The sequence below is a fragment of the Brachypodium distachyon genome, chromosome 1 (genome assembly GCF_000005505.3).
Source record: "Brachypodium distachyon strain Bd21 chromosome 1, Brachypodium_distachyon_v3.0, whole genome shotgun sequence".
Taxonomy (NCBI): Eukaryota; Viridiplantae; Streptophyta; class Magnoliopsida; order Poales; family Poaceae; genus Brachypodium; species Brachypodium distachyon.
In genome coordinates, this window is record NC_016131.3 from 58,538,281 (window position 1) to 58,562,501 (window position 24,221).

The window sequence follows — 24,221 nt, forward strand, 5'->3', positions numbered from 1 at the left end:
GATATGTTTGTTTTCAGAATTTTCATTTTATCCGGCTGTTCCTAGTTGCTAGCTACACCCAAGCAATGCTCAGGGTATGTTGCTACATACTGGTATCTATAGTTACATTCCTTTATCTCTCAAAATTGTAGCTCCATGTTCAAGTCAACAGTCTAGTTCCATGATACAAAACTAACAAGCTTTCTGAATTCTCAGCAGACAAAGTTGCCTTCTTTGCTGCTCGTAGCCAGTTCCAATCTTTCCCACTTGGTTCGGAGCGTGATGAACAGGAGAACGGCGTTCTGGCAAAGGAGACCGCATATCTGACCCATCCACAGTCCCTTAAACAGGTAATTGCACATGATCAGTAAGGAAAACAGCAGTTATTGGATCGGTTCGTGCAAAACAAACATACATCAGTAAGTTTGAGAAAGACAAGTATATACCTTGGTATGAAAACCAAGCTTGAATCCAAGGAGGAGAGATAGTGGCAAGCCTATTATGTAGAAGGCCACCAAGTTGGTCCATGCTACCAGGTGCTGCCAGCCACAGCCTCTTGAAACCCCTACAAGTTTGTCGACGGGTTAGTGCAAAACAGCCTTAGCTTGAAACAACGATGTTGAAAAAAAAAATCAGCGAGATCCCCTGAACTAACCTGACAAGACTCCCTGTGTAGAGTCCAGCACCACTGATCCAATGAGGAATGGAGTCATTGACGCGAATGCACTTATCACCGTGTCGCTGTGGCTGAACAGCCCTGCCCACATATTATGGCCGAGACCTAGGAGCAGAAGAAATGTCACCCCCAGGAGTAGGGAGAGTGCGAGCGTCACCTTGAGCGCCTTCTTCGCCTTGTCAATGTTACCGGCTCCCAGCTCATTCGACACTCTTGTGCTGTTGAAATGAAACATCACTTTTTTGTGTCAGCATGGTCAACTTACTCAAGGAAAGTTGGCATAGTTGTCAATCAGTCATCACAGTATATTACCTAATGGCAGCAGCAAACCCGTAGGTGACCATGTATGATATCGCTTCAGTGTTTACGCTGTCAGGTAGCATCACGCCGAGGTTAGCATTTTAAAGACACATAAAACATTAACTTCATTCCCCAAATATTAAGGGATGGAGAGATAGTTAATTACCACATTGCAATGATAGAAGTGCTCATCTGAGAATCTGGCATCAGCCCAGCAAGTAACACCAAAACCTCAAACGCCCAGTACTCAAAGCTGCAATTTGTAGGTAATAATCATATTCTCAATATGGAGATATATTAAGAGGCAATCAATCAATGCATTTGGTGTCTTGGTGATTTGGATCGTTGTATTTGTACTAACCACACCATCACTGCAGAAGGAACAGCCAACTTGAGGCCGGGCAGGACGTGCTGAAACGCCTCTGTTGAGAATCCCCCCCAGGTGTGCTTGAATCTCTCCGACAACATCACATAGGTCGCAAGCATGATAAAAGACAGCCACAACGATATGGAAGTTGACATGGCAGGACCTGCAAAGCCGAGCCCCAGGTAGTGCACCGAGGCATGGGTGATACCGACATGGAAAACCAGCGGCAGGAGCGAGAAGGCCACCAGTGGCATCACCACAGACTGCGTCTGGAGGAACCTGAGGGTGCACTGGATGAAGCCGTAGGCGAACTGCGCCGGGATCGTGTACCTCAGGAACACCGCCGCCATTCTCGAGACCTCGGGGTCTTGGTGCAGGAAGATGAGAAGTGGCTCAGTGTAGAGCCACAGGATTGAGACGAGGACCGAGAAGAGGGCTGAAGTGATGATGGAGGCCTGGAGGTACACACCCAGCATGTGGTACACCTTTGCGCCATAGCCTTGGCCGCAGAGCGTCTCCAGAGCCCCACTTAATCCGGTCTGCACGCCAACAAGGTAACTGTAGTCACTACTTGATCAGCATGCGCAGTTCCTCTCTTGGTTTCTGTACTAAATTTGCATCCCAACCAAGCTTATATAGTAAAAACTGAAGGCATGGAAACATAAATTATTGCAAAGTTAGGATTTCTAGATAGAAACAACCAAGCTCATGTGCTAAGACTCGGTTATGTCCAATGCAAAGAAAACATGATAATGTATATAAACTCCACTGAAACCAGGGCCGAAAAAATTATAGCAACGCTGCAGTAACATATGAGTGGCAGTACAGAGTATACTACGAGAGTTCACATTTCAGTTGAGTTGGTCTTAACATGTGACCATGTGCTGTGTTTACTCTGAAGTCTGGCCATGCTTAATTTCTGGTATACTCTAGTCTGGCAAGCATGCATGCCACCGAGATGCACATCTGTCTAGGTAGGCAATAAAAGATGCATGGTAATCTTAAAATAATGGTCCAACTTCCAACAAACTTCTCCATTTTAGTATAACAAAATACTGTAGAGCTGACTCCTACACTTTAAAGCCATTATTTCGCCTTCGCAGCCACAACATACTATACCGCTAATAGTACCATGAGATCTTATCATTCCTAGCTGATGTCCTGCTTGAGTTTGAATTGAATTAGAAATAGGGCAGCTTGGCAATGCTTTTATCTGAAGAGAAAGAAGAGAGCGTTCTGTCTACAAATTATTTAATTCCTGTTGAGTTTTGATTTTCTTTTTCTTATATTGAATTTGAAGGGGGGAAAGTCAAATTGTGTTTCGAAGTTGTGCTAGGCTAGTGCCTTGCATCCATTTAACATTAGCAAGTAGGTTAGGCTGCGGTCAGGCGAAGGCGTAAGGACTAAAGCGACGCATTTTAGGTGCCAACATAGAACGGGGTTTATAATTTGTCTCGTCCTTCCCGTCAAAATAATTTGTCTGGTCCAAGTCCTCTTTGAATTCTTGCCAACAAATTAACAGAAGTCCACTCTCTGAAACATTCTTGTCCAGGAAAAATAACTATGCTAGAAATTCGTATCGCCATTCGACTCCAAAAGTAATAACCTTAACACCCAAAGAATATCAGGTTTTCAGTGGTAGGTACACTGTTTTTTTTAAGTTTATTGTGTTTCACCTTTAAGAAATGCATAATGACAAGCTAACCATGTACTATGCATAAAGATTCGATTCAAACCAAAACTTTCTGAAAAGCCTCAAAAGGACCTGTCAATACAAAGATTGAGAAGCCATTCGTGTCATTTACACCGTATCGTAGGTTCACGTATTATGCATTTTTTGGGAGCACAATCATGAAAGCAATTCTTGATTTGTTGGCATCTTTTTGTTAAAACGACTGTAATGCTACGATGGTGTTTAACTAATGAAGATCTTTCTTCCTCTGAACAACCCACTAGAAACCAAAATATATTTCGAGAGCCTTACCGAATATGCTGAAGGATAATTGATGCACTTTATTGCTCTCTCTTTTATTTTATTTGGCAAGAGATCTAAGATGGTGGAGCATGTTTGAGTAGTAAGTAATTAATTGACACAAGGAAAATCATGATAATTGGTGGTCAGAGATGGCCAAACTTGAGCAAGTTGAGCTCCTCTGGACTCTGCTCGAGATGGCCAAACTTGAGCAAAAATTGGCAACAAGGTCAGGTGCCAAAATAGGACAAGTTTGGTTCAGTTTGCGTTTGTCTCCCGGGCACCCAATTAACCAATATATGATTCGAGTTTCAGTACCACCTTATTTGGTGTTTCGATGCAAAAGTGTAGATTGATGCTGAAATAGTGAAAATAGACGGTGATCCGGCCGGCCAGGCGGCCACCGGAGTTGGAGGAGAAGCTAGCCAGCCCCCCTTGTTAATTAAACCAGATCAACGGATCAGAAAGATTGAAGATGAGATGCAGATGGATGGGTGGTACCATGAGGGCGATGCCGGTGACGGTGCCCCAGGAGTTGCCGAGGGTGGCGCCGGCGAGCTCGACGTCGCCGATGCGGCCGGCGTACATGACGGAGACGAGCGGGATGGCATAGAAGGCCATGCTCGTCGCCACCATCGGCGCCGCGAACGACACCTGCCCCCATGCCTCCTCCTTCTCGTACTCTCCCCACCCCCTCCTTCCCTCTATCAGCTGCTCCTCCTCTTCTTTGCCGCTGCCGCCATTGCTGCTCCTCCCATCCAGCAACGGAGCTGCTGCTGCCCCCTGCTCACCCATCCTCTGCTTCACTCTCTGTCTCTCTGCTTCTTGTGCTGCTCTCTGCTTTCTGCCTTCTGCTTTGTGATGTGTGGAGCTTTGAGCAGCAGCTGCGGCTTTTGCTGGAGGACAGGACACGTTGGTGCTGCTATATAAAAAGGGAAGACAGCGGCGATACAACACCAGGCAGCCGCCAGCTTGAAGGACGACCTTAAGCTACTTGCAAGTACTACTAGTACAATCAGTAGTGTAATTATGTCGGGAAATGGACTAGTTAATTCTGTACTCATCGATGATGACCATCCTTCTTGCCTCTCTGCAATCTGCATCTGATCTTTTCCTTTTCCCTTTTATACGCCCAAAACTCTTGACCATGTTACTACTATACTCTCATCTTGGGTTGATTCGGACAACCGGGGGCGCCTGGACAAGTTCTGCATGTGGCCATTTTGGGCAGATATTTCCCCAAGAATATCAGTGTTTAATCGCCCTACCGATGCTACTCTCTGTTCCGAATTAAGTCAAACTTCTTAATCTTAGATTTAATTTATAAAGAAATCTACCACATCTACAACTCTACATTGGTTTTATTAAATCCATCATGATATGTTCATATTAATTATTATACTCATTTGATATCGTAGATATTAATTATCGTATATATTAATATATTTTTTTATAAACTTGGTTAAGACAAAGCTGGTACTTTTTATATTTAGGAATGGAGATAGTATTTGGTAGCAGAAGAAGCAGAGATAGTGAGAACACAAGAGCAAGTCTGGCCTAGAGAGAAGACGTACTAACAGATACGTCCTGTCAGATCAGATCCAACATCTACATATGATCTGTATTTTTATGTGATTAATCTAATAATCTGTGAGCTCATTTAGTTTGCTGACTGGATCTTTGTGGTCAGTTGTCTGGTCTGGACTGGTTCCTGTCAAAATTGGATGTTATTGGGAACATGGACTTTTCAAGGAAAAAATGTATTCCTTGACCTACCCATAGATAAATATAAAGCATTTGCAACTTGCTGAATGAGACTACCCATGCGTGCAATATTTCCATTTGCTCACCCTGCGATTCTGCCACCTCTGTAAACACTTCAGCTGCCTTAATTTTCCTTCAAACACCATCAAGATGACGACGATAGATGGATCGACGACGAAAATGCATATCAAGAACATCGATGATTTGATCTGTCTAGTATGATACAGTTGTGTACGAGTTCAGTACGATGAAAAAATCAACGGTGGTTAGAAACAGTAAGTGTGTCATCCACGGCTGATGTTTGAAGTATGATATAAAGAAAATGGGCGTCATCACATAGCAGCCAGAGACATGTAATTTTAATGCTATGCACAGAGTTATATTACTTTTCTTTAGCAAAGTCGTAGGTCAGTAGTATGAATTTTATCAGACAGCGACTGTTTGATTTGCACAGAACTATATAATACTACCTGCATTACAAAGTATGTACACATCATCTTCTAGAAGAATTTGACAATGGCAAGACTTGTAGAAATTAATGCGTCTCACATTCCGAGCTCTTCTGATTATCTTAACCTTGGGCCTCCAACCTCGCATATCTTCAGCAGCAGCTTCAGAATTTTCTGCAATTAATAGGCTCTTCCTTGGCAACGGTATTTCTTGGTTTTGCAGGTCGACTATTGCTGAAGGTTGGTGTAGGAGACACTATCGCCGAAATGTTTAAGCTCTCGAGCTTCATTAGTATCCAGAAGTAATTACTTATATAGTCATGATTTGGATCATATGAGTCACACACGGAAGGAGTAAATCGTAGTCAAAGCCCGGTCAAAAGAGACTAATATGCATTCTATTTTAGGACGGAAGTAGGACACTGCTAACAAACAGATACATCTTACTTCACTGTATAATTTGAACTTTCGCTTCCATGTCTTCCTGTATTTGCGTCAATTCATATCATTTTCAAATTGACAAGCGTAGCAAACATCTAAAACATAATGCATTTCGGAAGGGATTAACTAGGTGTGTCAGCATGACAGCATGCACGGTGTCAACAGTTCTACCATCGCCATCATGGTGACAATCACCTCCATATCTTTCTACAATAAGATATGGAGCTCAATCAGCAACGGCGATCGAGATCTTGATTATATCCACCATTCAAGCAATAAAAAGAAGTATTAATCAATCATGGAGCCAGGAGTTTACAAAGTATGATTGTCGCATAAATTTTTTTTCCCCCTATACATATCAACCACAGTAACTGTTTTTTCTTCAAGATTGTAACAGCTTACAGCTAATTTTTTTTATCTCTAATTGAAGGTGGAAAATAGCAACATTATATCCGGTCGACGATGATGTCCTTGATCCTCTCTTCACATCACAGCCTGGAGTAGTCCGTTGAACTTCTTGAAGCTCAACATGATAGCCGGCATGTCCTCCTCCGCAGGCAGGATCGTCGTCCGGAGATGGAACACTCTGCCAAATTGTTCCATACGCCCACAGAAAGAAGACAATAAATCATCAGTGCAATGTTACTATGAAGTGCCTCACAGAGTTGTAGTTGGGTTCAGAGTTGCAGTTAAACAAAAGGCATGAAAGACAAAAAAAAAAAAGGTGCACAAAAAAAACCCTTGTTGAATCAGCATCAGATTACTATAGAAAGGATGAAATGTGATGCGTTTCCTGCATTCACAGATACGAGGAGGATGATGGTTGATTTCCTACAGTAGCTAATGTGAAACATGAGTTCAGTGTGACTGTTTCCATATGTGCAAACCCTACGCTATGATGGTGTAAAATATCAATGATGTGCCACTGTTCTAGTTTTCAGAATTTATATGCCATGTTTGTCACTCTCTAAGTTTGGCTGGGATCTCTTACATTTCTTAACTCACAACACAAAGAACTGGAGATGATTGCTCACAGGGCAAAACAGAAAAAGCTCCAAGAGATCCAATGCTGGATAGCCAGCTTCATTTCAATTTGCTTTTCTTTCCACCTTGTATATATGTACAGTTTTTACAGTTACACTACTTCAAAAGTTTACAAATATACGCAGTAGGAAGACCTACTGTTTCTCTTAAAAAAACACTGACAGAGCAAGTGATGATATCAGAAAAGCACTTACCCTTCTTTTTGGCCGAAACCTGAGCCCGGAACAGTGGATATTCTGGTTGCTTCAAGGAGCTTGAGGCAGTAGAAAACATCTGGTTCTTTGCCAGCGCTTTTGGCTGTATCGATAGCTCTTTTCGGTAGGCATATTTGAAAATATGAGTACATAGCTCCTGCATTAGAGAAGATTCTTTTTTCCTTCTATTGACAAAAAAAGGCACATTTTGGAAATATTTCTGTCACCTTCTGTGAAATTACAAACAACATTTTGGCAACTATTGAAACCGTCTGTCATTATTTGTGCCCTCCTCCTCAAAGAATCGAGGATAGACTTGCTGCAACATCATTTGTGAGCAGAACATATTCAGTATCCCGTTAAAAAATTTCCTTCGAAATACAGACAGTAAGAAATGTGAAGATCATAATGTTTAACCTTTCAGTAGCAAACTTCAAGTACGAGATATCTCCAGGTTTAGGATGGTTCATCATTAGCCCCATCTGATAATAACAGATTCAGAACCATTGTACAGCTTTTTTTTTCTGAAAACTTTATATAAACACGATAGGTTGCAGAGAAACAGGGGGGGTGGGGGGGGGGGGGGGGAGATAAAAGAAAAGAGGAAAAGATGCAGAGACCATTGTACAACTTCTTAATATAGCTGGAACAGAATTAGTTTCAGTAACTCCCCCTATGTTGAATGAAGTAAAAAACACCGCCTCTGGTCATGGATAAGTTCCCCTGAAAGACATGTGTAATTCCTTGCAGGCATTTATAAATTATAATGTAAAGAGGGCATGCCTATCTTTTCTGAGTCCAGCCTAAATAGGTTTCCAGTCATCAAGAATTTGAATAATGGTCATGGTTCTTATTCCCCCCCCCCCCCCCCCCCCCCCCCCCCCTCCCTCCGTACAGAAATATTATCAAGAAAAGAGCAAAGCAATGAAGTTTGTTTCAGTTACGAAGATCTGCCCAGGAACGTTTGGACTCAGCGCAATTGATGCAACCTTGTAGATCTCATCCACTGTCTGTGAGAATAAGATCAATTATATCATGAGTCATATATTTAAGAAACTAGATATGTTGCATTGTCCAAATTTCAGGGTAAATTCCTGTACGTTAGAATTAACTGGAGACCTTACCTAAGTGACTAGACTTCACATGTTCAATTGTCAGCATTAATTAAACACTATCATACAGTTCTGAGATTACTAGTAGTTGTAAATGGATGGCATGATTATGAATATCCAACTCCGCCATATTCAATTTGACAATGTCCTGGGCATTCACTTGAAACACCTCTCACCCAGACTTCTCATCGCATGAGCTCAAATTGACAAATACCTGGAGAGAAACTTTTTTCCTTCCCCTGGAATTTTATAGGTGTAAATACTAGGTGTCGGTGGCTGGTGGTTGTGCAGGCATTTCTTTTTCACGCAGTTTGTCGAAAGCTGCAAATAACACATTCAGAGCTGGAGCCTTTCATTTTCTTGGTCTCCCAGCTGTGTTCTTTGCTGTCCTTGTCAGGTTCTCAACCTGCAACTGTTGGGTTATCTTATCAGCTAGTGGCTAATGCATCCTACTAAAATGCTGCCTATTGGTATGGCTTTTGTGAACTGTGATGTCTCTGTCTGATGAAAATGGCTTTGCCTGATGTCATGGCTAAACCTTGTTCCATTAACGAAATCACAGGTACAAGATCCAAGAGGTTCTGAAAAGCGTTACTCCAAAGGAGAACGAAATGCTGAAAACAAAGGTAGATTCAGGCCTCCAACCTGAACAACAGAACAGATCATACATCACTCCAACAAATCTACCAGCAAGACTTCAACAGAACGCAGTACTTAAGCATTTGCAATTTCTCCTATGGTGCATCAGGATCATGTTATCTTGTGTGTTTGATTGAATCTTATACAGCTGAATCCACTTCAACTGGGATACATTCATACAAGAAAAAAGGCGGCATACAGAGAACGTGGGAATGCGGCAATTGCAACTAGAAATCCAGCATTTTGCCAGATCAGTGCACATTGCTACAACCGAATATGAACAGATTACTTACAACAACAAGATATAGCTTTGATTAGCTGAGAGAAAATGGAACCGTGGTTCGGTACAATCATAGGGGATGAAACAACCAATTAATCTCAAGTAATGAAATACACTAGTTTGCAAGGCATACTCTCACTTCTGTAGATACCCTTGCGGATAGTCGTCGGATATGTTTTCACCTTCCCTCAGCTTTGATTAGCTGAGAGAAAACCCTGCTCATCGACACGTCGGAGAGGTCGTGGTCAGGCTCGTGTGAAGCCCCAGCTTCTGCCATAGTCATGCTGATGCTCTCAAGAGCACCCACATGCTGAACCTGCGACGAGAGGTCAACGATCCGGTTCATGCTGTTCACGTCTGATACTGTTGAAGAATCTGCATCTTGGAGCTGCAGGACATACTCCAGGTTCCATAGGACATCTCCCATCGACGGCCGCTCCACACCGTAGTCTGCCAGGCACTTCTCTACTGTTTCACCAAACTTCCTTAGAGAATCCGGCCTGATCGTACTGGAAAGTCTCTGATCAACGATCTGATGCAACTCTCCCCTCTTCTGCCATTTCATTCCCCACTCTGCTAGATTCACCATTTCCCTCGGGAGCGTAGGGTCAATCACCGGCCTCGCGCAAAGCACCTCCAGCATGACAACACCAAAGGAATAGACATCTGACTTCTCAGTCAGCTGCTGCCTTCGGAAATATTCAGGGTCAAGATACCCAAAGCTACCCTTCACTGCAGTGCTGACATGAGTTTGATCAAGCTCAGGCCCAGTCTTTGATAGCCCAAAGTCAGCAACTTTCGCTAGGAAATTCTCATCAAGCAAGATGTTTGCAGACTTGACATCACGGTGGATAATGGCCTTTGCAGAACCAGTATGAAGATAGTGTAACCCCCTTGCAGCTCCAATGCAGATCTCCAAGCGCTGCTTCCAGTTGAGTGATGGGTTGTCTGAACCATATAGGTGGCTTTTGACGGTCCCATTCTCCATATATTCGTATACCAAGATCATCTCATTCCTTTCATCACAGTACCCAATCAGAGACACCAGATGGCGGTGACGCAAACGTGAAAGGAGTTCAATCTCTGTGCGGAACTCGTTAAGACCTTGCTGAGACTTGGGGTTTCCTCGTTTCACTGCAACCTTCGTGTCATCCCTCAACACTCCCTTGTAGACTTTCCCAAAACCTCCAACTCCAATGACCCAGTTCTCGTCAAAATTGTTTGTTGCTTCTTGGAGAACATTGAAGGCAAAGCGATATCCAAGGCTTCCATTCAGACCTGATGTGAGAGTAGTACCATAAGAAGTTCTACTTCCTGTACTGAGAGATGTGAGACCATTAATAGAGAAAGGCATCCAAGTCTTGGAGTGCTGCTTGTCATCAGTCTTTTTCCTCCGGCAAAGCAGTACCAAAAGAAGGACAATTACCAAAAGTCCAATAACCCCAATGACTGAACCAATGATAACAGCCAAAATTTTCTTTGAACCAGAAGATCCAACAGTAAAAGCAGAACCCGAGCCACTGCCCATCTTCATAACCTCAAGGCCATTCAGAATCCCATCAGGGAATGCGTTGTTCAATGTAGATGGACCAATGCTGATGCTGAGCTTGCTAGATGCATCATTAGATGAAAGAACCACATCAACATAGATGGCTGTAGCCAATTGATTCATTGATTGCTCTGAGAGATCAAGGTCATGTTGTGCAAAGAAACCCCCCACATATGCATTGAAGTAGAGTTGGTTAAGTGCCTTACTGACAATATCACAGAAGTGAAATCTTATTAAATAGCTGAAGCCTGCATCTACATCAAACTGCCATGTCATGTTGAAAAGTGCGTTGGATGTATTTGAAGCTGCCAGTTCTGTAGCTGTACTGTAGACAACATCAGGGGCAGTGAGTGACGATGCTCCACCATTCTTGTACTTGATTGTCTTGCCATAAACAACCTTTTTGGTCACACTAGGGTTCATTATGAACTTCTGATCATTCAGCCATGTCCTTGAGAGGGTATCATTGTTGGGAGTGACCTTCGGACCACCCATATTGACGCGATACACCGTCTCCAACGACTGCGTAGACAAACCGCTGTACTGCTGCACGGGGTTGACCATCTGGGCAACATCAGCTATGAGATCATCCGGGACAGAAACCACTTCGATTGCATTGACGAATGCGATCCCGTTGGACGGCTTGAAGGAGATGATAAGCTGGTCCCGTGTGATGTTCAAAGAGTATTCCTTGAACAGCGGCGCGGTCTTGTCCGGCTGCTGGAAGTCGCTAAGCAGAAGCACATCCTGGGTCGACACGGTGAACTTGGCGGTGGAGAGATCGTAACTCTGGTAGATGAAAGGAAAGAAGTAGAGACGGACGAAATGGCGGCCTTGCTTGTTGATAGGGAAGGTATAGGACGACGGGCCGGTGAATATGCGGGCGGTCTGGTAGAGCGCCGAGTTGTCGAACGAGGACACCCCGTTGGCCGAGGTGCCGGCGAGGATTTCTTGAGGTGTGGAGACCGTCAACGGAGCAGCCCCATCGGCAGCGAAGTTTCTCTCGCTGACCGTGGTGCCCTTAGCAGAGCCGCAGTTGACGAGGTAGCTGTCGGCGGGCTTGAACTGATCTACTAGTTGTGCTCTGCAGATTATCCCGGCAGACGAGCAGACACAGAAAAGGAGGAGCAAGGCTGCGACTTGCAACTTCCTCCTCCTCCCCGGCATGGCGGCGCTGACCTGAAAGAAGAACAAGAGCGGGGTGCAATGTGTTTCAGATGCCATGTCTAAGCAAGAAGCTTGAAATCCAGAGAGGGAAAAAGGTGGATCTGGAAACAAGAGTTACGAACTGGGGGAAGATTAAGGAGATGCAACGGGAAGCTGAAGGGCGCGCGGGATCTGTTGGTGGGGTGATGGGAGGAGAAACGGTCGGGAACGAAAGAATGGAAGGGGGGATAGATACCTGCTGAGGTGGAGGCGCTCGCACGAGGAGGAAGACGAGCGACGGAGCGAAGGGGCTGGCAGCGGGACGGGGTGGCGGCGCTCGCTCGAGGAGGAAGAAGAGCGACGGGGTTGGGCCGCCAGGGGAGGGAAGGTTGCCGAGCAAAGCAAATAAAAGGAAAAAAGTTTATACTGTCCTGTTTCCCTCAGCCAGCCGACAGAGAAAAAAATCTAGGAGGTTAGGAAACCACCGATGAACATCCGTTTTAGGACTTGTTTGCAAGGTTTTTGTGTGTTCTTGGCGACGGCAGCCTGACGAAGGCTCTATCCCGTTCTGGCATGGCTATCATGGTCTACACTCCATGGAGTTTGTGGATCTCACGGCTTGTAAATTCGTGATTTTGATCATGTTCCTCATCAGTTCGGCTATGATTCAATGGTTCGATAACCTGTCTAGCGAGGGGTGTGTTCTCGGCCACCGCGCGTTCAACGATCTTAAGTTCTCACCTGCTGAGGTAGATGGCTCGTGTGGCTTACCCTACAAGGTTAGTCCAGGTTATGCAGGTCTGGTCTTCTACTGTTTCATTACCAGAGATTTGGAGAAATATTAAGATGCGATTGGCACGACTAGAGAACTTGGCTTCAAAGATTTTTGATGTAACTTTCGATTTAATTTTTCGTAATCTTTGCCGAAATCTTGGGTAGAGAATAAAGTCAGATTTTCTAAAAAAAACAAAGCAAAGCAAATAAAAAGTGAGAGATAAATGAGCTGAGAGCTCCCACCCTAGGCCTAACCGAGAAAAAATAGTTTAATAATTTATGTGATGTAAAATATTTGTGACTAGTTTATACAGTCGGGCCGAAAATGTGAGGTTTTGTTAGCAAATTAGCAAAAATTGGGAGCTACTGAGACGAGCCCCAATAACCGTGGTTTCTTGAAATTTACCCTGTTTATTATGTCAAATATCCATGTGTGTATCTATATCTGAGGCGTCTGAATTTTTAAGTAAAAGATTTAATTCTTGATCGATAGTATCAAAACCACTCACTTCTCTCTCGTTGCGAATTTTAAAACACAATCTAGATCCAACAACTGAACAATAACTTATTTCTAACTAAAAATCATGCGACTTAGGTATAACAAGCCTAAATATCTATTTTGTTAAATATCTAGATGTTTCTGGAAAAAAATATAACTATGTATTTACTCTTACAAAGACCTAGCTTGATAACTTGGCCGCTTGGGGCGCTGCAGTAGGTCAGTCCGCAGCGGGGACGAGCAAGAAAAAAAATACGCAGTGGCTCCTCAGCACGGAGGCGAGTCTGACCTTCTCCTTGGCAACACGTGGGTTGAGAATCCGGAAATTCAGCTGAACAGAGGTGAGAAATGATCCATGAAGGTGGCACATCTCAGGGAGAGAAATTGGGCACAATCGAGTCCTATCTCAGAAGAACTCATAACCTGACACCGCTGCTGAATTAGTTTATATGCGTTTTTTGCACAAGACACCAATCCAGTGAGCTTCCTCGGATTCGTCCCACTCCCACGCGGACAGGTAATGTTGCGGGGGTGGCGAAGAGGATGAGGCTGGCCGGGAGCCTGTATCTCTTGCGAAGAAGTTGAATCGCACGCTTGTGCGGCGTGCCTTGGTCCATGATGGTAGCGAGCGGCGGTGGCGATGGAGGGAGTGCCGAGGAGACGGCGGCGGTGGCGGTGGAGGGAGTGAAGAGAAGCCCGAGGAGATGGTGGCGAGCAGCCGGCGCGGAAGAAGGAATTAAAAAAAAAATACGGCGACGGCGGCCAGTGAGATCGGCTTTGGACGCAACTGCAAGAAGAAGTTAGGGATGCTTTTGGGCGATGGTACCGGCAAACGCTTGTTATCAGTCCTCTCTTAATTAAGATGTTTTTCTTTTGAAAAACGAATGAAGAAGAAGTTAGGACAGAGGCGCCGGAAAGTGGCAGCTGGGCACGTTCATTTATGCCTTTTTGTATTTCTGTCCTGACAAATGACCCATGTGCAACGGGGGGCAACCACTGTCCAACAAGCAACGCGGTAGCACAGTGGAGTGGAGTATTATTTGCTCTCTTTTTTTTCTTTATTTAAAGCTTTTTTTAACATTACCCGATGGAGAAAATTATCAAACTTAACGAATAAAAATGCATCCGTAATTAGCGCCGTGACGTGTGCCTAATTACGCGCATTACGATGTCCATTTCGAACTCAGGGACCGTTGTCTATGTACACATTGTTTGTTTGTTTGTTTATTGAGTGATGGTCATGTTGTTTAACTAAATATAAATATGGGATTTGCTATTTCTAAGGCAACCGAGAAATAGCTACTATTTGTAAATCGATGCTAACAACCGTTCGATCCACTTACCAGAGGCGGCTGCATGTGTATTCACGTGTATTCATCAGATGAATGCACAAGATTTTGAGAAAAAAAAATTATATACATATATTAGTACTAGTATTAGTCATTGGGCCCCTAGTCCACTAGTCCGTAGACCTCAGGTCAAGGCCCAGCAGCCCCATGTCCGCGACTCTAGTATGCCTCTGCGTGACGGTTTCGTTCCTCGATCAATCGATCGGCACGCCGCACGCAAACGCCGCCAGACCCTAGCGAGCAGAGCAGCGGACGTCAGAGGCGAGGCCTTGATTGCGGCGACCGCCGGCTCCGCGCGACCCAGTGCAGCGGAGCAAGGATTGTCTGATCGTGGCGTGGCCACGAGCACTATTACGTTGTTTACAGGCTTCTTAAGTTGGTGTTGCTTCTACCAGTAGCTACTGCTAGTGTTGAAAGGGTTTTCTCCTCAATGAACTATGTGAAGAATAAGCTAAGAAACAAAATGGGTGATGATTACTTGAACAATTGTTTGGTTACATTTATTGAAAGAAAGAGAATTCTTCAGTCAAGTTACGGTACGGATGAGGATGTCATCAATCGCTTCCAACAAGGCGATCGCAAAGTTATATTGTAATTTTTAAGATGAGGATATATCATTAATTCTTCAATCAAGAGGTACTCCCTCAATGCTAGTTCATATTGTAGTATTGATACTTATTATGGAACTATAGTCATAGCTCATATATATTTGTAACCTGGTTAAAAAATAGTAATTGTCATGCTGCTTTGTCCAATGCTATCCACAATTTCATTATCAGTTGTTTTATTTCATAAAGTCCACTGGATTTTTTTTGCAATGAATACCCAGTGTCTAGAACCTGGAGCCGCCACTGCCAATCACTGATATTCGTGCAAGATTTATACAATTAAATTAAAATGATGAGAAAAATCATAATTGAATGGTCATGATCGTTGACTGAGAAATAATTATTTACTAGTTGAGTGCCCGTACATTGCTACGGAACGATAAGAAAATATATTTGTATAGGCATTTCGATCACATGGTTATTTTATTTCTTAAACGTAGTGGCCAATAAAAATATGTCTAGTGAAAATCAAACCCGGTGTCATTATCTTGCTTCCTTCCTATCTCTCGCCATCGTTGATTCTCTTACTTTTAGAAGTTTCCATTCAACACCAGTGGAGTATGGTGAGCCAAACATGGTGTACAGGATGATCAGTATAATAATGGAGAGCACCACCCAAATCACTTCACTTTGTTTTGGTGTACCATCAGGAATTTGACTTATGTAATATGGTAGTAATGAAACAATCACTGCCCAAAACTGGATAACAAGCAATACTCTTGCAGCCCGAAGCCATTTCCAAGATCCACCCTAAGTTTGCATTTTATCAGCACTATCCTTAGTTTTACTGTCATCCAATGATTTTCCCTTGGTTTTACTGTCAGCAAGAGCAGCAGCAACTATTGGGGGGGGGGGGGGGGGGGGGGTGCCAAAAGCAGTGCAAAAGGAATCATATCCACACCAACTGAAACGAATTTGCTTGGAGCTGCAAGGAAATAGAGGAAAAATGATTGATGGAACTTCACGGGCAGGTTATTCACAGAACGTACCACCCCTTCAATTAACCTGAAATGGAAAAAAATATGGTGAGATAAACATAAACAATGTGCTGACCACGTGCTTTATTAAATGCAGAACATGCATCTTTTTCTATAAAAATGAAAGAAATGCTTTTCAGTACAATAAGCCTGTTATTTTTCTATAAATCAAGCCTCCACTACTATTATATTATTTGGACAAACAAATCCAGAGTTCCTTAAAAGTCCAGTTAAAATCAAAGTCTGTTTAGCCAACATGAATATCTTTGTTGTGTCAGTCAGTTACAGAACAAGCTACAAAAATGCGCAAAGACATAACTAAGCAATAGATGAACAATTGTTGGTTTCATTACACAAGATCCTTCTTTTGGATATTCTCCCTAACATTAGGATTAGGATCCTGAAGCAAAATAAAGAAATCACTCAACCAAATAAAAGTTAGCTATTTGCAATCAGTATTTGTAACTCAACTTGCTGTTGACATACAGGTCGCTGTTGCACGCTTCAGGAAATTTCCCCTGCATTTGCCCCAAAAGGAGTCTTCCGATTTCTTTCTTAGAACAATTGAAGAAATATATTCAGCCAATCCACATACCTGCAAATTATACAGCCACCTCGGGTATTTCTGTCCACATCCGGTGTTTGATATCCATGACAAAGCTAACATCAAATGTCTCGTCCTCCTTAAGAAATTTCTCAATAGAATAAACCTACTGAAATAAAAATTATGGAACTCTCAAATTTATTTATTTGTCTTTTTAGAACCTGGATCCCAATTCACCCTACCCTGTAGCATTCAGTTGGTTAAGTTGCGGTCTTATCTTCCAAAGAGAGAGAGAGAGAGAACAATCCAGATATCACAATCTATATTCTCCGTTTTTACATTTCACACCAGCCGTGAATGGCAAAAGGAAAACTGCATACACCATTAATTAATATCAGAGCAAAAGAGTATTTCTGCCTGTAATGCTAACTTTGCACAGAGCAAAGAACCATTGGCGTCACATCAGGAAACTGCAACCTGCATCAATCTTTTGCACAAATATATATAGAAAAAAAAACACATATACAGGGGGAATCCGTCATGCTACCTTACCAGAGATGTGGATTGAGGAGGTATCCGGCGGTGAGGCAGACACAAGCACTCGGGCGGATGGTAAGGCAGATGCTGGCACTCTGTCCGGTCGCCATGAGCACAAACCAATCTTCCAGCCTGAAGAAATCGATCCTCTCCACTTTCGTTCCTTATAAAATCACAAGCATCTCTAAGAGTACAAATATACTACTCATTGCAAGGAAGTAGGATCAGTCTTTGGCTAAATAATTTCCTCTAGACAATGTAGGGAGTATTAACACAGACTTAGACTTAGGCAGTGGACGCCATATCCTCAAAAAAAAAATGCAAGATTTCGATGGGCACCTTCCCCTCGAACCTCCTTCTATGCTGCTGCAGGTGGCAGCGGCTGCAAGGGAGGCGTTGCGGGATACCAGCAGGCGTCGTCAGCGGCGGCGATGCAGGCAGGCGGATGCGGATGCGGATGCGGGGAGCACCCAGATCGGTTCGGTTTTGATTCGGGCCGGCTGGGCCTGCGAGGAAGCGGGAGGGAGGCGGCGCTGCGGATCAAGAGGAGGCAGGGAGGAAGAGGCAGGCGGCGGCGGCGCGTCATCGCGAGGAAGGCGAAGGGAGGGAGGGAGGCGGCAGCGCCGGCGTGTCCTCGCGAGGAAGGCGGAGGGACGAATGGGGCAGCAGCACGGATGAGGATGAGGGGGCGTTGCAGGGAAGTCTGCGGCGCTGGAAGGGGGCGGTGGAGGGAGGGAGGACGATGCAGATCGTGAGGAAGGGGATGGAGGCGTCGTCCGGATGGGATCGATGCGGATGGAAATGAAGGTGGAGCTAATCGCGGGATTCTGCGCATGCGTGGAGGTGGGAGGAGGCCGGTGGGAACCGGTTTTTTGGACGATGAGACTATCACGCGGACGCAACTGCAAATTAAGTAATACGTAGGAAAGATAAATCGGCTCCACTGCACTGGATGTCTACATGTGTACGTAGCAAGATCGGTCGGCACGTACCAGGGGTTTGATAATGACACTGGTTAACAGAAAAACAACGACCATCCCATTCCCATGTGAGATGGAGCAAAATTAGGCAGTTTCTTAATTAGCCTGGCAACTGTCTTGCTGTCCGTCCGTCCAAGTTAATTAGCATGCATGAGAGTTCGGTGGAGGACAGTTAGACTAATACCAACCGACAGCGACTCGACTCCATATAAGTTTCAGAAAAATAAAAGAGGCATCTTCGTCAACACCGATTGACAACGGGCCATGCACACGGCCCACGGGCCGGCGGACATAAATTTGGAGTAGATACGCAAATTGGCATTCTTGTTTGAAGGTGTTGGGAAGGCTCGCCAAACGTCATCTCTGGTATGATTCGGTATTATTTCTATGTGTCTAGACTCAATAAAACTGATAGACGTTATCACGTTTGATGATTTAGCAATGCAATGATAAAGCATCGATCTCAGCACTGCTTTGCTTCATTTGCTTGTGAAATTCAGACATGTGTGTTGTGTACTCTCCATATATTTATGTTAATTCATATCATTTTATCGCCCAAATTGCCAAGCGTAGCAAACATCTAAAACATAATGTATTTCGGAAGGGATTAAGTAGGTGTGTCAGCATGACAGCATGCATAGTGTCAACAGCTCCACCATCGCCATCATGGTGACAATCACCTCCATATCTTTCTACAGTAAGATATGAAGCTCAATCAACAACGGCGATCAAGCTCTTAATTATATCCACCATGCAAGCAATAACAAGGAGTATTAATTAATCGATGGAGCCAAGAGTTGCACAGTATGATTGTCTCATAAATTATGTTTTCCCTATACATATCAAGCACAGCAACCAGTTTAGTTTCTTCAAGATAGTTACAGCTTACAGCTAAATTTTTTAACTTTTAATCGCTGGTGGAAAATAGCAGCAATATATCATGTCGATGATGACCTCGTTGTTTCCCTCTTCACATCACAGCCTGGAGTAGTCTTGGTATTGCTCCATGAATGAGTCGTTGAACTTCTTGAAGCTCGACATGATCGCCGGCATGTCTTCCTCTGCAGGCAGGATCGTCGTCCGGAGATGGAACACCCTGCCAAATTGTTCCATGCGCCCACAGAAAGAAGGAACAAATTAAATCATCAGTGCAATGTGACTATCAAGCGCCTCACAGAGTTGTAGTCGGGTTCGGAGTTACAGTTAAACAATAAGCATGAAAGAAAAAGAAAAAAAACCAAAGGTACTCATAAAAACCCTTGTTGAATCAGCGTCAGATTACTATAGAAAGGATGAAATGCGATAGCTTTCCTACATTCACAGATATGAGGAGGATGATGGTTGATTTTCTACGGTAGCTAATGCGAAACGTGCAAACCCTACTCTATCATGGTGTACAATATCAATGATGTGCCACTGTTCTAGTTTTCAGAATTTATATGCCATGTTTGTCACTCTCTAAGTTTGGCTGGGATCTCTTACATTTCTTAACTCATAACAACACAAAGAACTGGAGATGATTGCTCATAGGGAAAAACAGAAAAAGCTCCAAGACATCCAATGCTGGATAGCCAGCTTCATTTCAATTTGCTTTTCTTTCCCCCTTGTATATATGTACACAGTACACTACTTCAAAAGTTTATAAATATACACAGTACGAAGACCTGCTGTTTCTCTTAAGAAAACACAGATAGAGCAATTGATGATATCAGCAAAGTACTTACCCTTCTTTTTGGCCGAAACCTGAGCCTGGAACAGTGGATATTCCGGTTGCTTCAAGAAGCTTGAGGCAGTAGAAAACATCAGGTTCTTTGCCAGCACTTTTGGCTGTATCGATAGCTCTTTTCGGTAGGCGTATTTGGGGAAATGAGTACATAGCTCCTGCAACAACATAGAGCATTAGAGAAGCTTCTTCTTTTTTTTCCTTCTATTGACAAAAAAAGCACATTTTGGAAATATTTCTGTCACCTTCTGTGAAATTACAAACAACATTTTGGCAGCTATTGAAACCGTCTGTCATTATCTGTGCCCTCCTCCTCAAAGAATCAAGGATAGACTTGCTGCAACATCATTTGTGAGCAGAACAAATTGAGTATCCCGTTAAGAAAAATTCCTTCGGAATGCAGACAATAGGAAATGTGAAGATCGTAATGTTAAACCTTTCAGTAGCAAATTTCAAGTACGAGATATCTCCAGGTTTAGGAGGGTTCATCATTAGCCCCATCTGAAAATAACAGATTCAGAGCAATTGTACAACTTAATATAGCTGAAACAGAATCAGTTTCAAGAACTCCCCCTATGTTAGAATGAAGTAAGAAACACCGCCTCTGGTCACGGATAAGTTCCGTTAAAAAAAACACATGTGTAATTCCTTGAAGGCATATACAGGGACAAAGGCAGATAAAAATGACTATGGGGCCATTTATATTGTCTTTGGGTTCATTCTTGACAAATAAACAGTAATTATCACTATTTAACAAAGGATTAGCTAAATCCATTGGTGTCAAGTGACACCAGTGCCAATGAACCAGCTCTGTCCCAGGGCATATATAATTCAAAGAGGGCGTGCCTATCTTTTCTGGGTCTAGTCTAAATAGGTTTCCAGTCATCGAGAATTTTGAATAATGGTCATGGATTGTCATCCCACCCCCACTCCCCCCCCCCCCCACCCCCTTCCGTACAGAAATAACATCAGGAAAAGAACAAAGCATTGAAGTTTGTTTCACTTACGAAGATCTGCCCAGGAACGTTTGGACTTAGCGCAATTGATGCAACCTTGTAGATCTCATCCACTGTCTGTGAGAATAAGAACAATTATATCATGACTCATATATTTTAAAAACTAGATATGTTGCATTGTCGAAACTTCAGGGTAAATTCATGTACGTTAGAATTTACTGGAAACCTTATTTAAGTGACTAGACTTAACATGTTCAATTGTCAGCATTTGTTAAACACTATCCTACAATTCTGACATTGCTAGTAGTTGTAAATGAATGGCATGATTGTGAACATACAACTCCAACATATTTTGTTTATTACCTTATAATTCTGAGAGATCAACACCACTCCATCAACAGGAATATGTTGGTGCAATGAATATAATTAAAACAACCTGGTTAGCAGGTAGGTCTACTGTTTTATACTGCACACTGCAATATATATACAACTGAACGTCGACTAAACAAAAGTCAACAGACTCCAGCACGCCAAGCGGTTCTGCTGTAGATCTCCTTAATATTTTGGCAGTAGGCCATGAAGAATGTAACATCTTTTTCATACTGCAACTAATTTTGTATGGCTGCATCCCCTTTTACATAGTGAGGAAATTGTACGAAACTGCAGGAGGAGCCTCTCCTGCTGTTTTCCCCGGTCAAAAAAAAAATTGTACGAAACCTGTTGCGAGCAATCAAAATTCTATGTTGACATGTTACCTTGGGAGGAATATTAGTCATTTCGAAGTACCCACCCCGCTGTCCACACTCCCCCCAATAACCTTTGGAGACAGTATGGAAAGAAATCAGCTGGACTTCTCTGCTTATTGGAGGACCCATGTCGAATAAAACCTAGAGCATGTTGAGAAAGGGCATGTCAGCACAGACACTATTTCAGGAAAATATCTGAGAAACCTTCAGAGCAGCACAGTAGGGGCATAATCTCAAGTAAGAGATTTTCAACATGAAGAAGCTCTCAGGTACTTGTTAATATGTGGTACTTATGGGTAATTTACTGCACTCATTTGTTTTTAGGCTAATCACTTGAAAACTATAGGCTCGAGTGAAATGGTAATCATGAGAGACCATCATTGGACAGAAATCCGACGTACCTTTCTTGCACTTATAAAGGGGCGTTCATCTTGATAAATGTTCTGTTGATAAACTTCATCTGCAAGCAGAACTAAGTTTTCCTGATAACAAAAATTCAGAAGTTCCCTGATATTTGCTTCACTTAGGCATTGGCCAGTGGGGTTTCCAGGATTAATAATCACCATTGCTCGAACCTGAGTTGGAGAAAACAATATCATCAGAGCTGAATGCAAAAGGTATACATTTATAATGAAAAATTATGGGAAGCATAAATGCCATGATCATGAAAGCAACATGGACAGGACAACAAGAATCTGAAACAACTTATACTCATCAAGTGGAACATTTTCTACATGTTGGGTGATCAGCAACATAGTGTTCTTTCTTCTAGCTGAATATTATTTTTCTGCCCAAGAGTTGGCATAGGTTTTAGGTTAGCCACTACTTATATGGCTGCACAGCTACTTACCATTAGTGTTTCCAATGAGTATAGTATGTAAGGAATTACCAAGTGCAAGAAATACGGAAGAAGGATAAACGTCTGAATTATCATAAAACACTTACAGTCATCCCCTTGGACCGTGCAGCTGCTACTGATTGCCGGGTAGTTACAATGTCGAGTCCCCAGTTAGCCTCTTCTTCTAAGTAATATGGGACAAGCGAGCCACCAAAGAGAGAAATGGCTGCAGAATAAAGCGGGTATTGTGGAACAGGGACCAAAATCTGCCAAGAAATATACACTAGTCTTTAGTAGGACGGGAGCGGGATATTATCTGGGGAAAGATACGGCTCTTCAAGGTGATAACCATACCCCGTCTCTCTCGTTTCTGATAATGGCGTTGAGCATTTGCATCACACCTTTGCTGGCACCATCAGTCAGGTAAATAAGCTCCGGATCACTGCAATAAGTAAGACCATACAATATAGGTGTGAGGATCACCAGAAAACCTGTGACGCCCAACAAGGTGCAATGTTTTCATCAGTGCTCTTGTTCTGTCTGACCTCGGATACCCGTCACGCCTCTGAATGAACTCGGCAACTTCCTTCCTAACTCCGGGGATACCTCGGGAGTCACTGTAGGCACCTAATCAGATAGATTACAAGCAGTGTGAGTCAAAACACGCATATGTCCTTAAGCCTACAAAAGCATACCATAGAATTGTATAAAATTGGATATCTTATTTCTATTATGGGAGGAAAATAAAAAAATGACAAATTTTCATTTATTCACCACTTGTAGAGGCAGGCAAACAGGAACAAAACCCTTGAAACTAGAAGAAAATTTGAGAACACAGTTCTGCGCATGAACAAAACCTTACAAAAGGTTGGACTTTTGCAGGAACAGAATAGGTTACCTAAACCACCGGGCGCCATGGAGAGGTAGTGCTTGGCCCGGGCGATGGCATCGGCGGGGAAGATGAGGCCGACGTTGGGATCATCGAGCAGGAACGGAGCCTGGCACAGCGCCACCACCTGCAGCAATCACATCACACGGGATAAGTATTAAACGCCACCAAATCTCCAAAACCCTATGTCAGGGAACAAGAAGAGATTGAGAAGCGAGGAGGAAGGGGATGGATAGATGATGAACCTGGCGGGGGAAGGTGAGGGGCTTCTGGCCGAGGGCGTGCGGGTTGCCGACGTTGGTGAAGATGATCCGCTTGCCCTCCTTCTGGAGCTCGGAGGCGCGGAGGTAGAGCTCCCCGCGCACGGCGTACTGCACCTTCTTCACGTTCTCGTTCAGCTCCTCGTAGTCCAGCGCCTTCCTCCCCATCATCTTCTTCCTCTCCTTCTTATCCCTCCGCCGCCGCCGCCGCCGCCTCTGCTCCGGCGGTAAGAATCGATCACCCGAGGAGAGAAAGGGAGCGAGAAGAGGAGGGGGTGGGGGTGGGTAGACAAGAAAGGGGAACCAAGAAACAGGGGAGCTGGTGGGGATTTGTACTGTAATGGCAGAGTGACGAGATTCCTTGTCGCGTTGCTCCGCCGTGCTCGCCCCCGGATTAATCAATCAACTGCGGATAATGTGGAGACGAGACGGCATCCTCTCGTTCCAAATTTCCTTTCTGCGCCGGCGAATTTGGGTGGAAATCGGGCGCGAATTTTGGGTGGAGATAAGAGGATGAATGGCGCCACTGGGTTGGGTTATCGCCTTACCTGCGGTGGAGAAGACACGACGGCTTGGCTTCGCCTCTGCTTCTTCTGCTGCTGCTGCCTCTTGGCACCGGGAAGGTCAGG

The 24,221-nt window shown here is 43.7% G+C and overlaps 4 protein-coding genes and 1 long non-coding RNA gene across 6 annotated transcripts; all 5 read right to left on the minus strand.

Annotated features, from left to right (window-relative positions):
• Positions 1-2: 2 nt before the first annotated feature.
• Positions 3-4,374, minus strand: LOC100827736 (protein DETOXIFICATION 18). Its single transcript, XM_024457441.1, has 7 exons — positions 3,796-4,374; positions 1,317-1,861; positions 1,122-1,208; positions 968-1,024; positions 635-873; positions 426-544; positions 3-320 (listed from the first exon to the last, which is right to left on the minus strand). Exons 1-7 carry the CDS (start codon positions 4,087-4,089, stop codon positions 192-194), a joined length of 1,470 nt encoding a protein of 489 aa, XP_024313209.1. The 5' UTR covers positions 4,090-4,374; the 3' UTR covers positions 3-191.
• A 2,042-nt stretch (positions 4,375-6,416) lies between these two features.
• LOC100844005 (glutamate--glyoxylate aminotransferase 2) lies at positions 6,417-24,165 on the minus strand. Of its 2 annotated transcripts, none has more exons than XM_014896407.1 (12): positions 23,578-24,165; positions 23,342-23,459; positions 22,989-23,070; positions 22,798-22,885; positions 22,551-22,709; positions 22,007-22,180; positions 21,615-21,746; positions 20,911-20,976; positions 20,340-20,404; positions 20,149-20,240; positions 19,905-20,061; positions 6,417-6,534 (listed from the first exon to the last, which is right to left on the minus strand). In XM_014896407.1, exons 1-12 carry the CDS (start codon positions 23,761-23,763, stop codon positions 6,432-6,434), a joined length of 1,422 nt encoding a protein of 473 aa, XP_014751893.1. In that variant the 5' UTR covers positions 23,764-24,165; the 3' UTR covers positions 6,417-6,431. The 2 variants fall into 2 exon arrangements, with proteins under 2 accessions (XP_014751893.1, XP_003557680.1); XM_003557632.2 differs by lacking the exon at positions 6,417-6,534 and adding an exon at positions 18,933-19,276.
• Positions 6,737-8,208, minus strand: LOC112269808 (glutamate--glyoxylate aminotransferase 2-like; the record flags this gene model as incomplete). The annotated part of the gene is made up of 4 exons (XM_024457023.1): positions 6,737-7,343; positions 7,414-7,505; positions 7,604-7,668; positions 8,131-8,208. Coding segments are annotated over 4 exons (396 nt in total), but the record flags the coding sequence as incomplete, so codon positions are not given.
• LOC100828047 (receptor-like protein kinase HERK 1) lies at positions 9,054-12,333 on the minus strand. Its single transcript, XM_003561456.4, has 2 exons — positions 12,169-12,333; positions 9,054-11,945 (listed from the first exon to the last, which is right to left on the minus strand). Exon 2 carries the CDS (start codon positions 11,931-11,933, stop codon positions 9,396-9,398), a length of 2,538 nt encoding a protein of 845 aa, XP_003561504.2. The 5' UTR covers positions 11,934-11,945; positions 12,169-12,333; the 3' UTR covers positions 9,054-9,395.
• On the minus strand, positions 15,509-18,086 carry LOC100828350. The gene is made up of 2 exons (XR_002962184.1): positions 17,540-18,086; positions 15,509-17,363 (listed from the first exon to the last, which is right to left on the minus strand). It is a non-coding gene; the product is annotated as an uncharacterized LOC100828350 (long non-coding RNA).
• Positions 24,166-24,221: the final 56 nt, after the last annotated feature.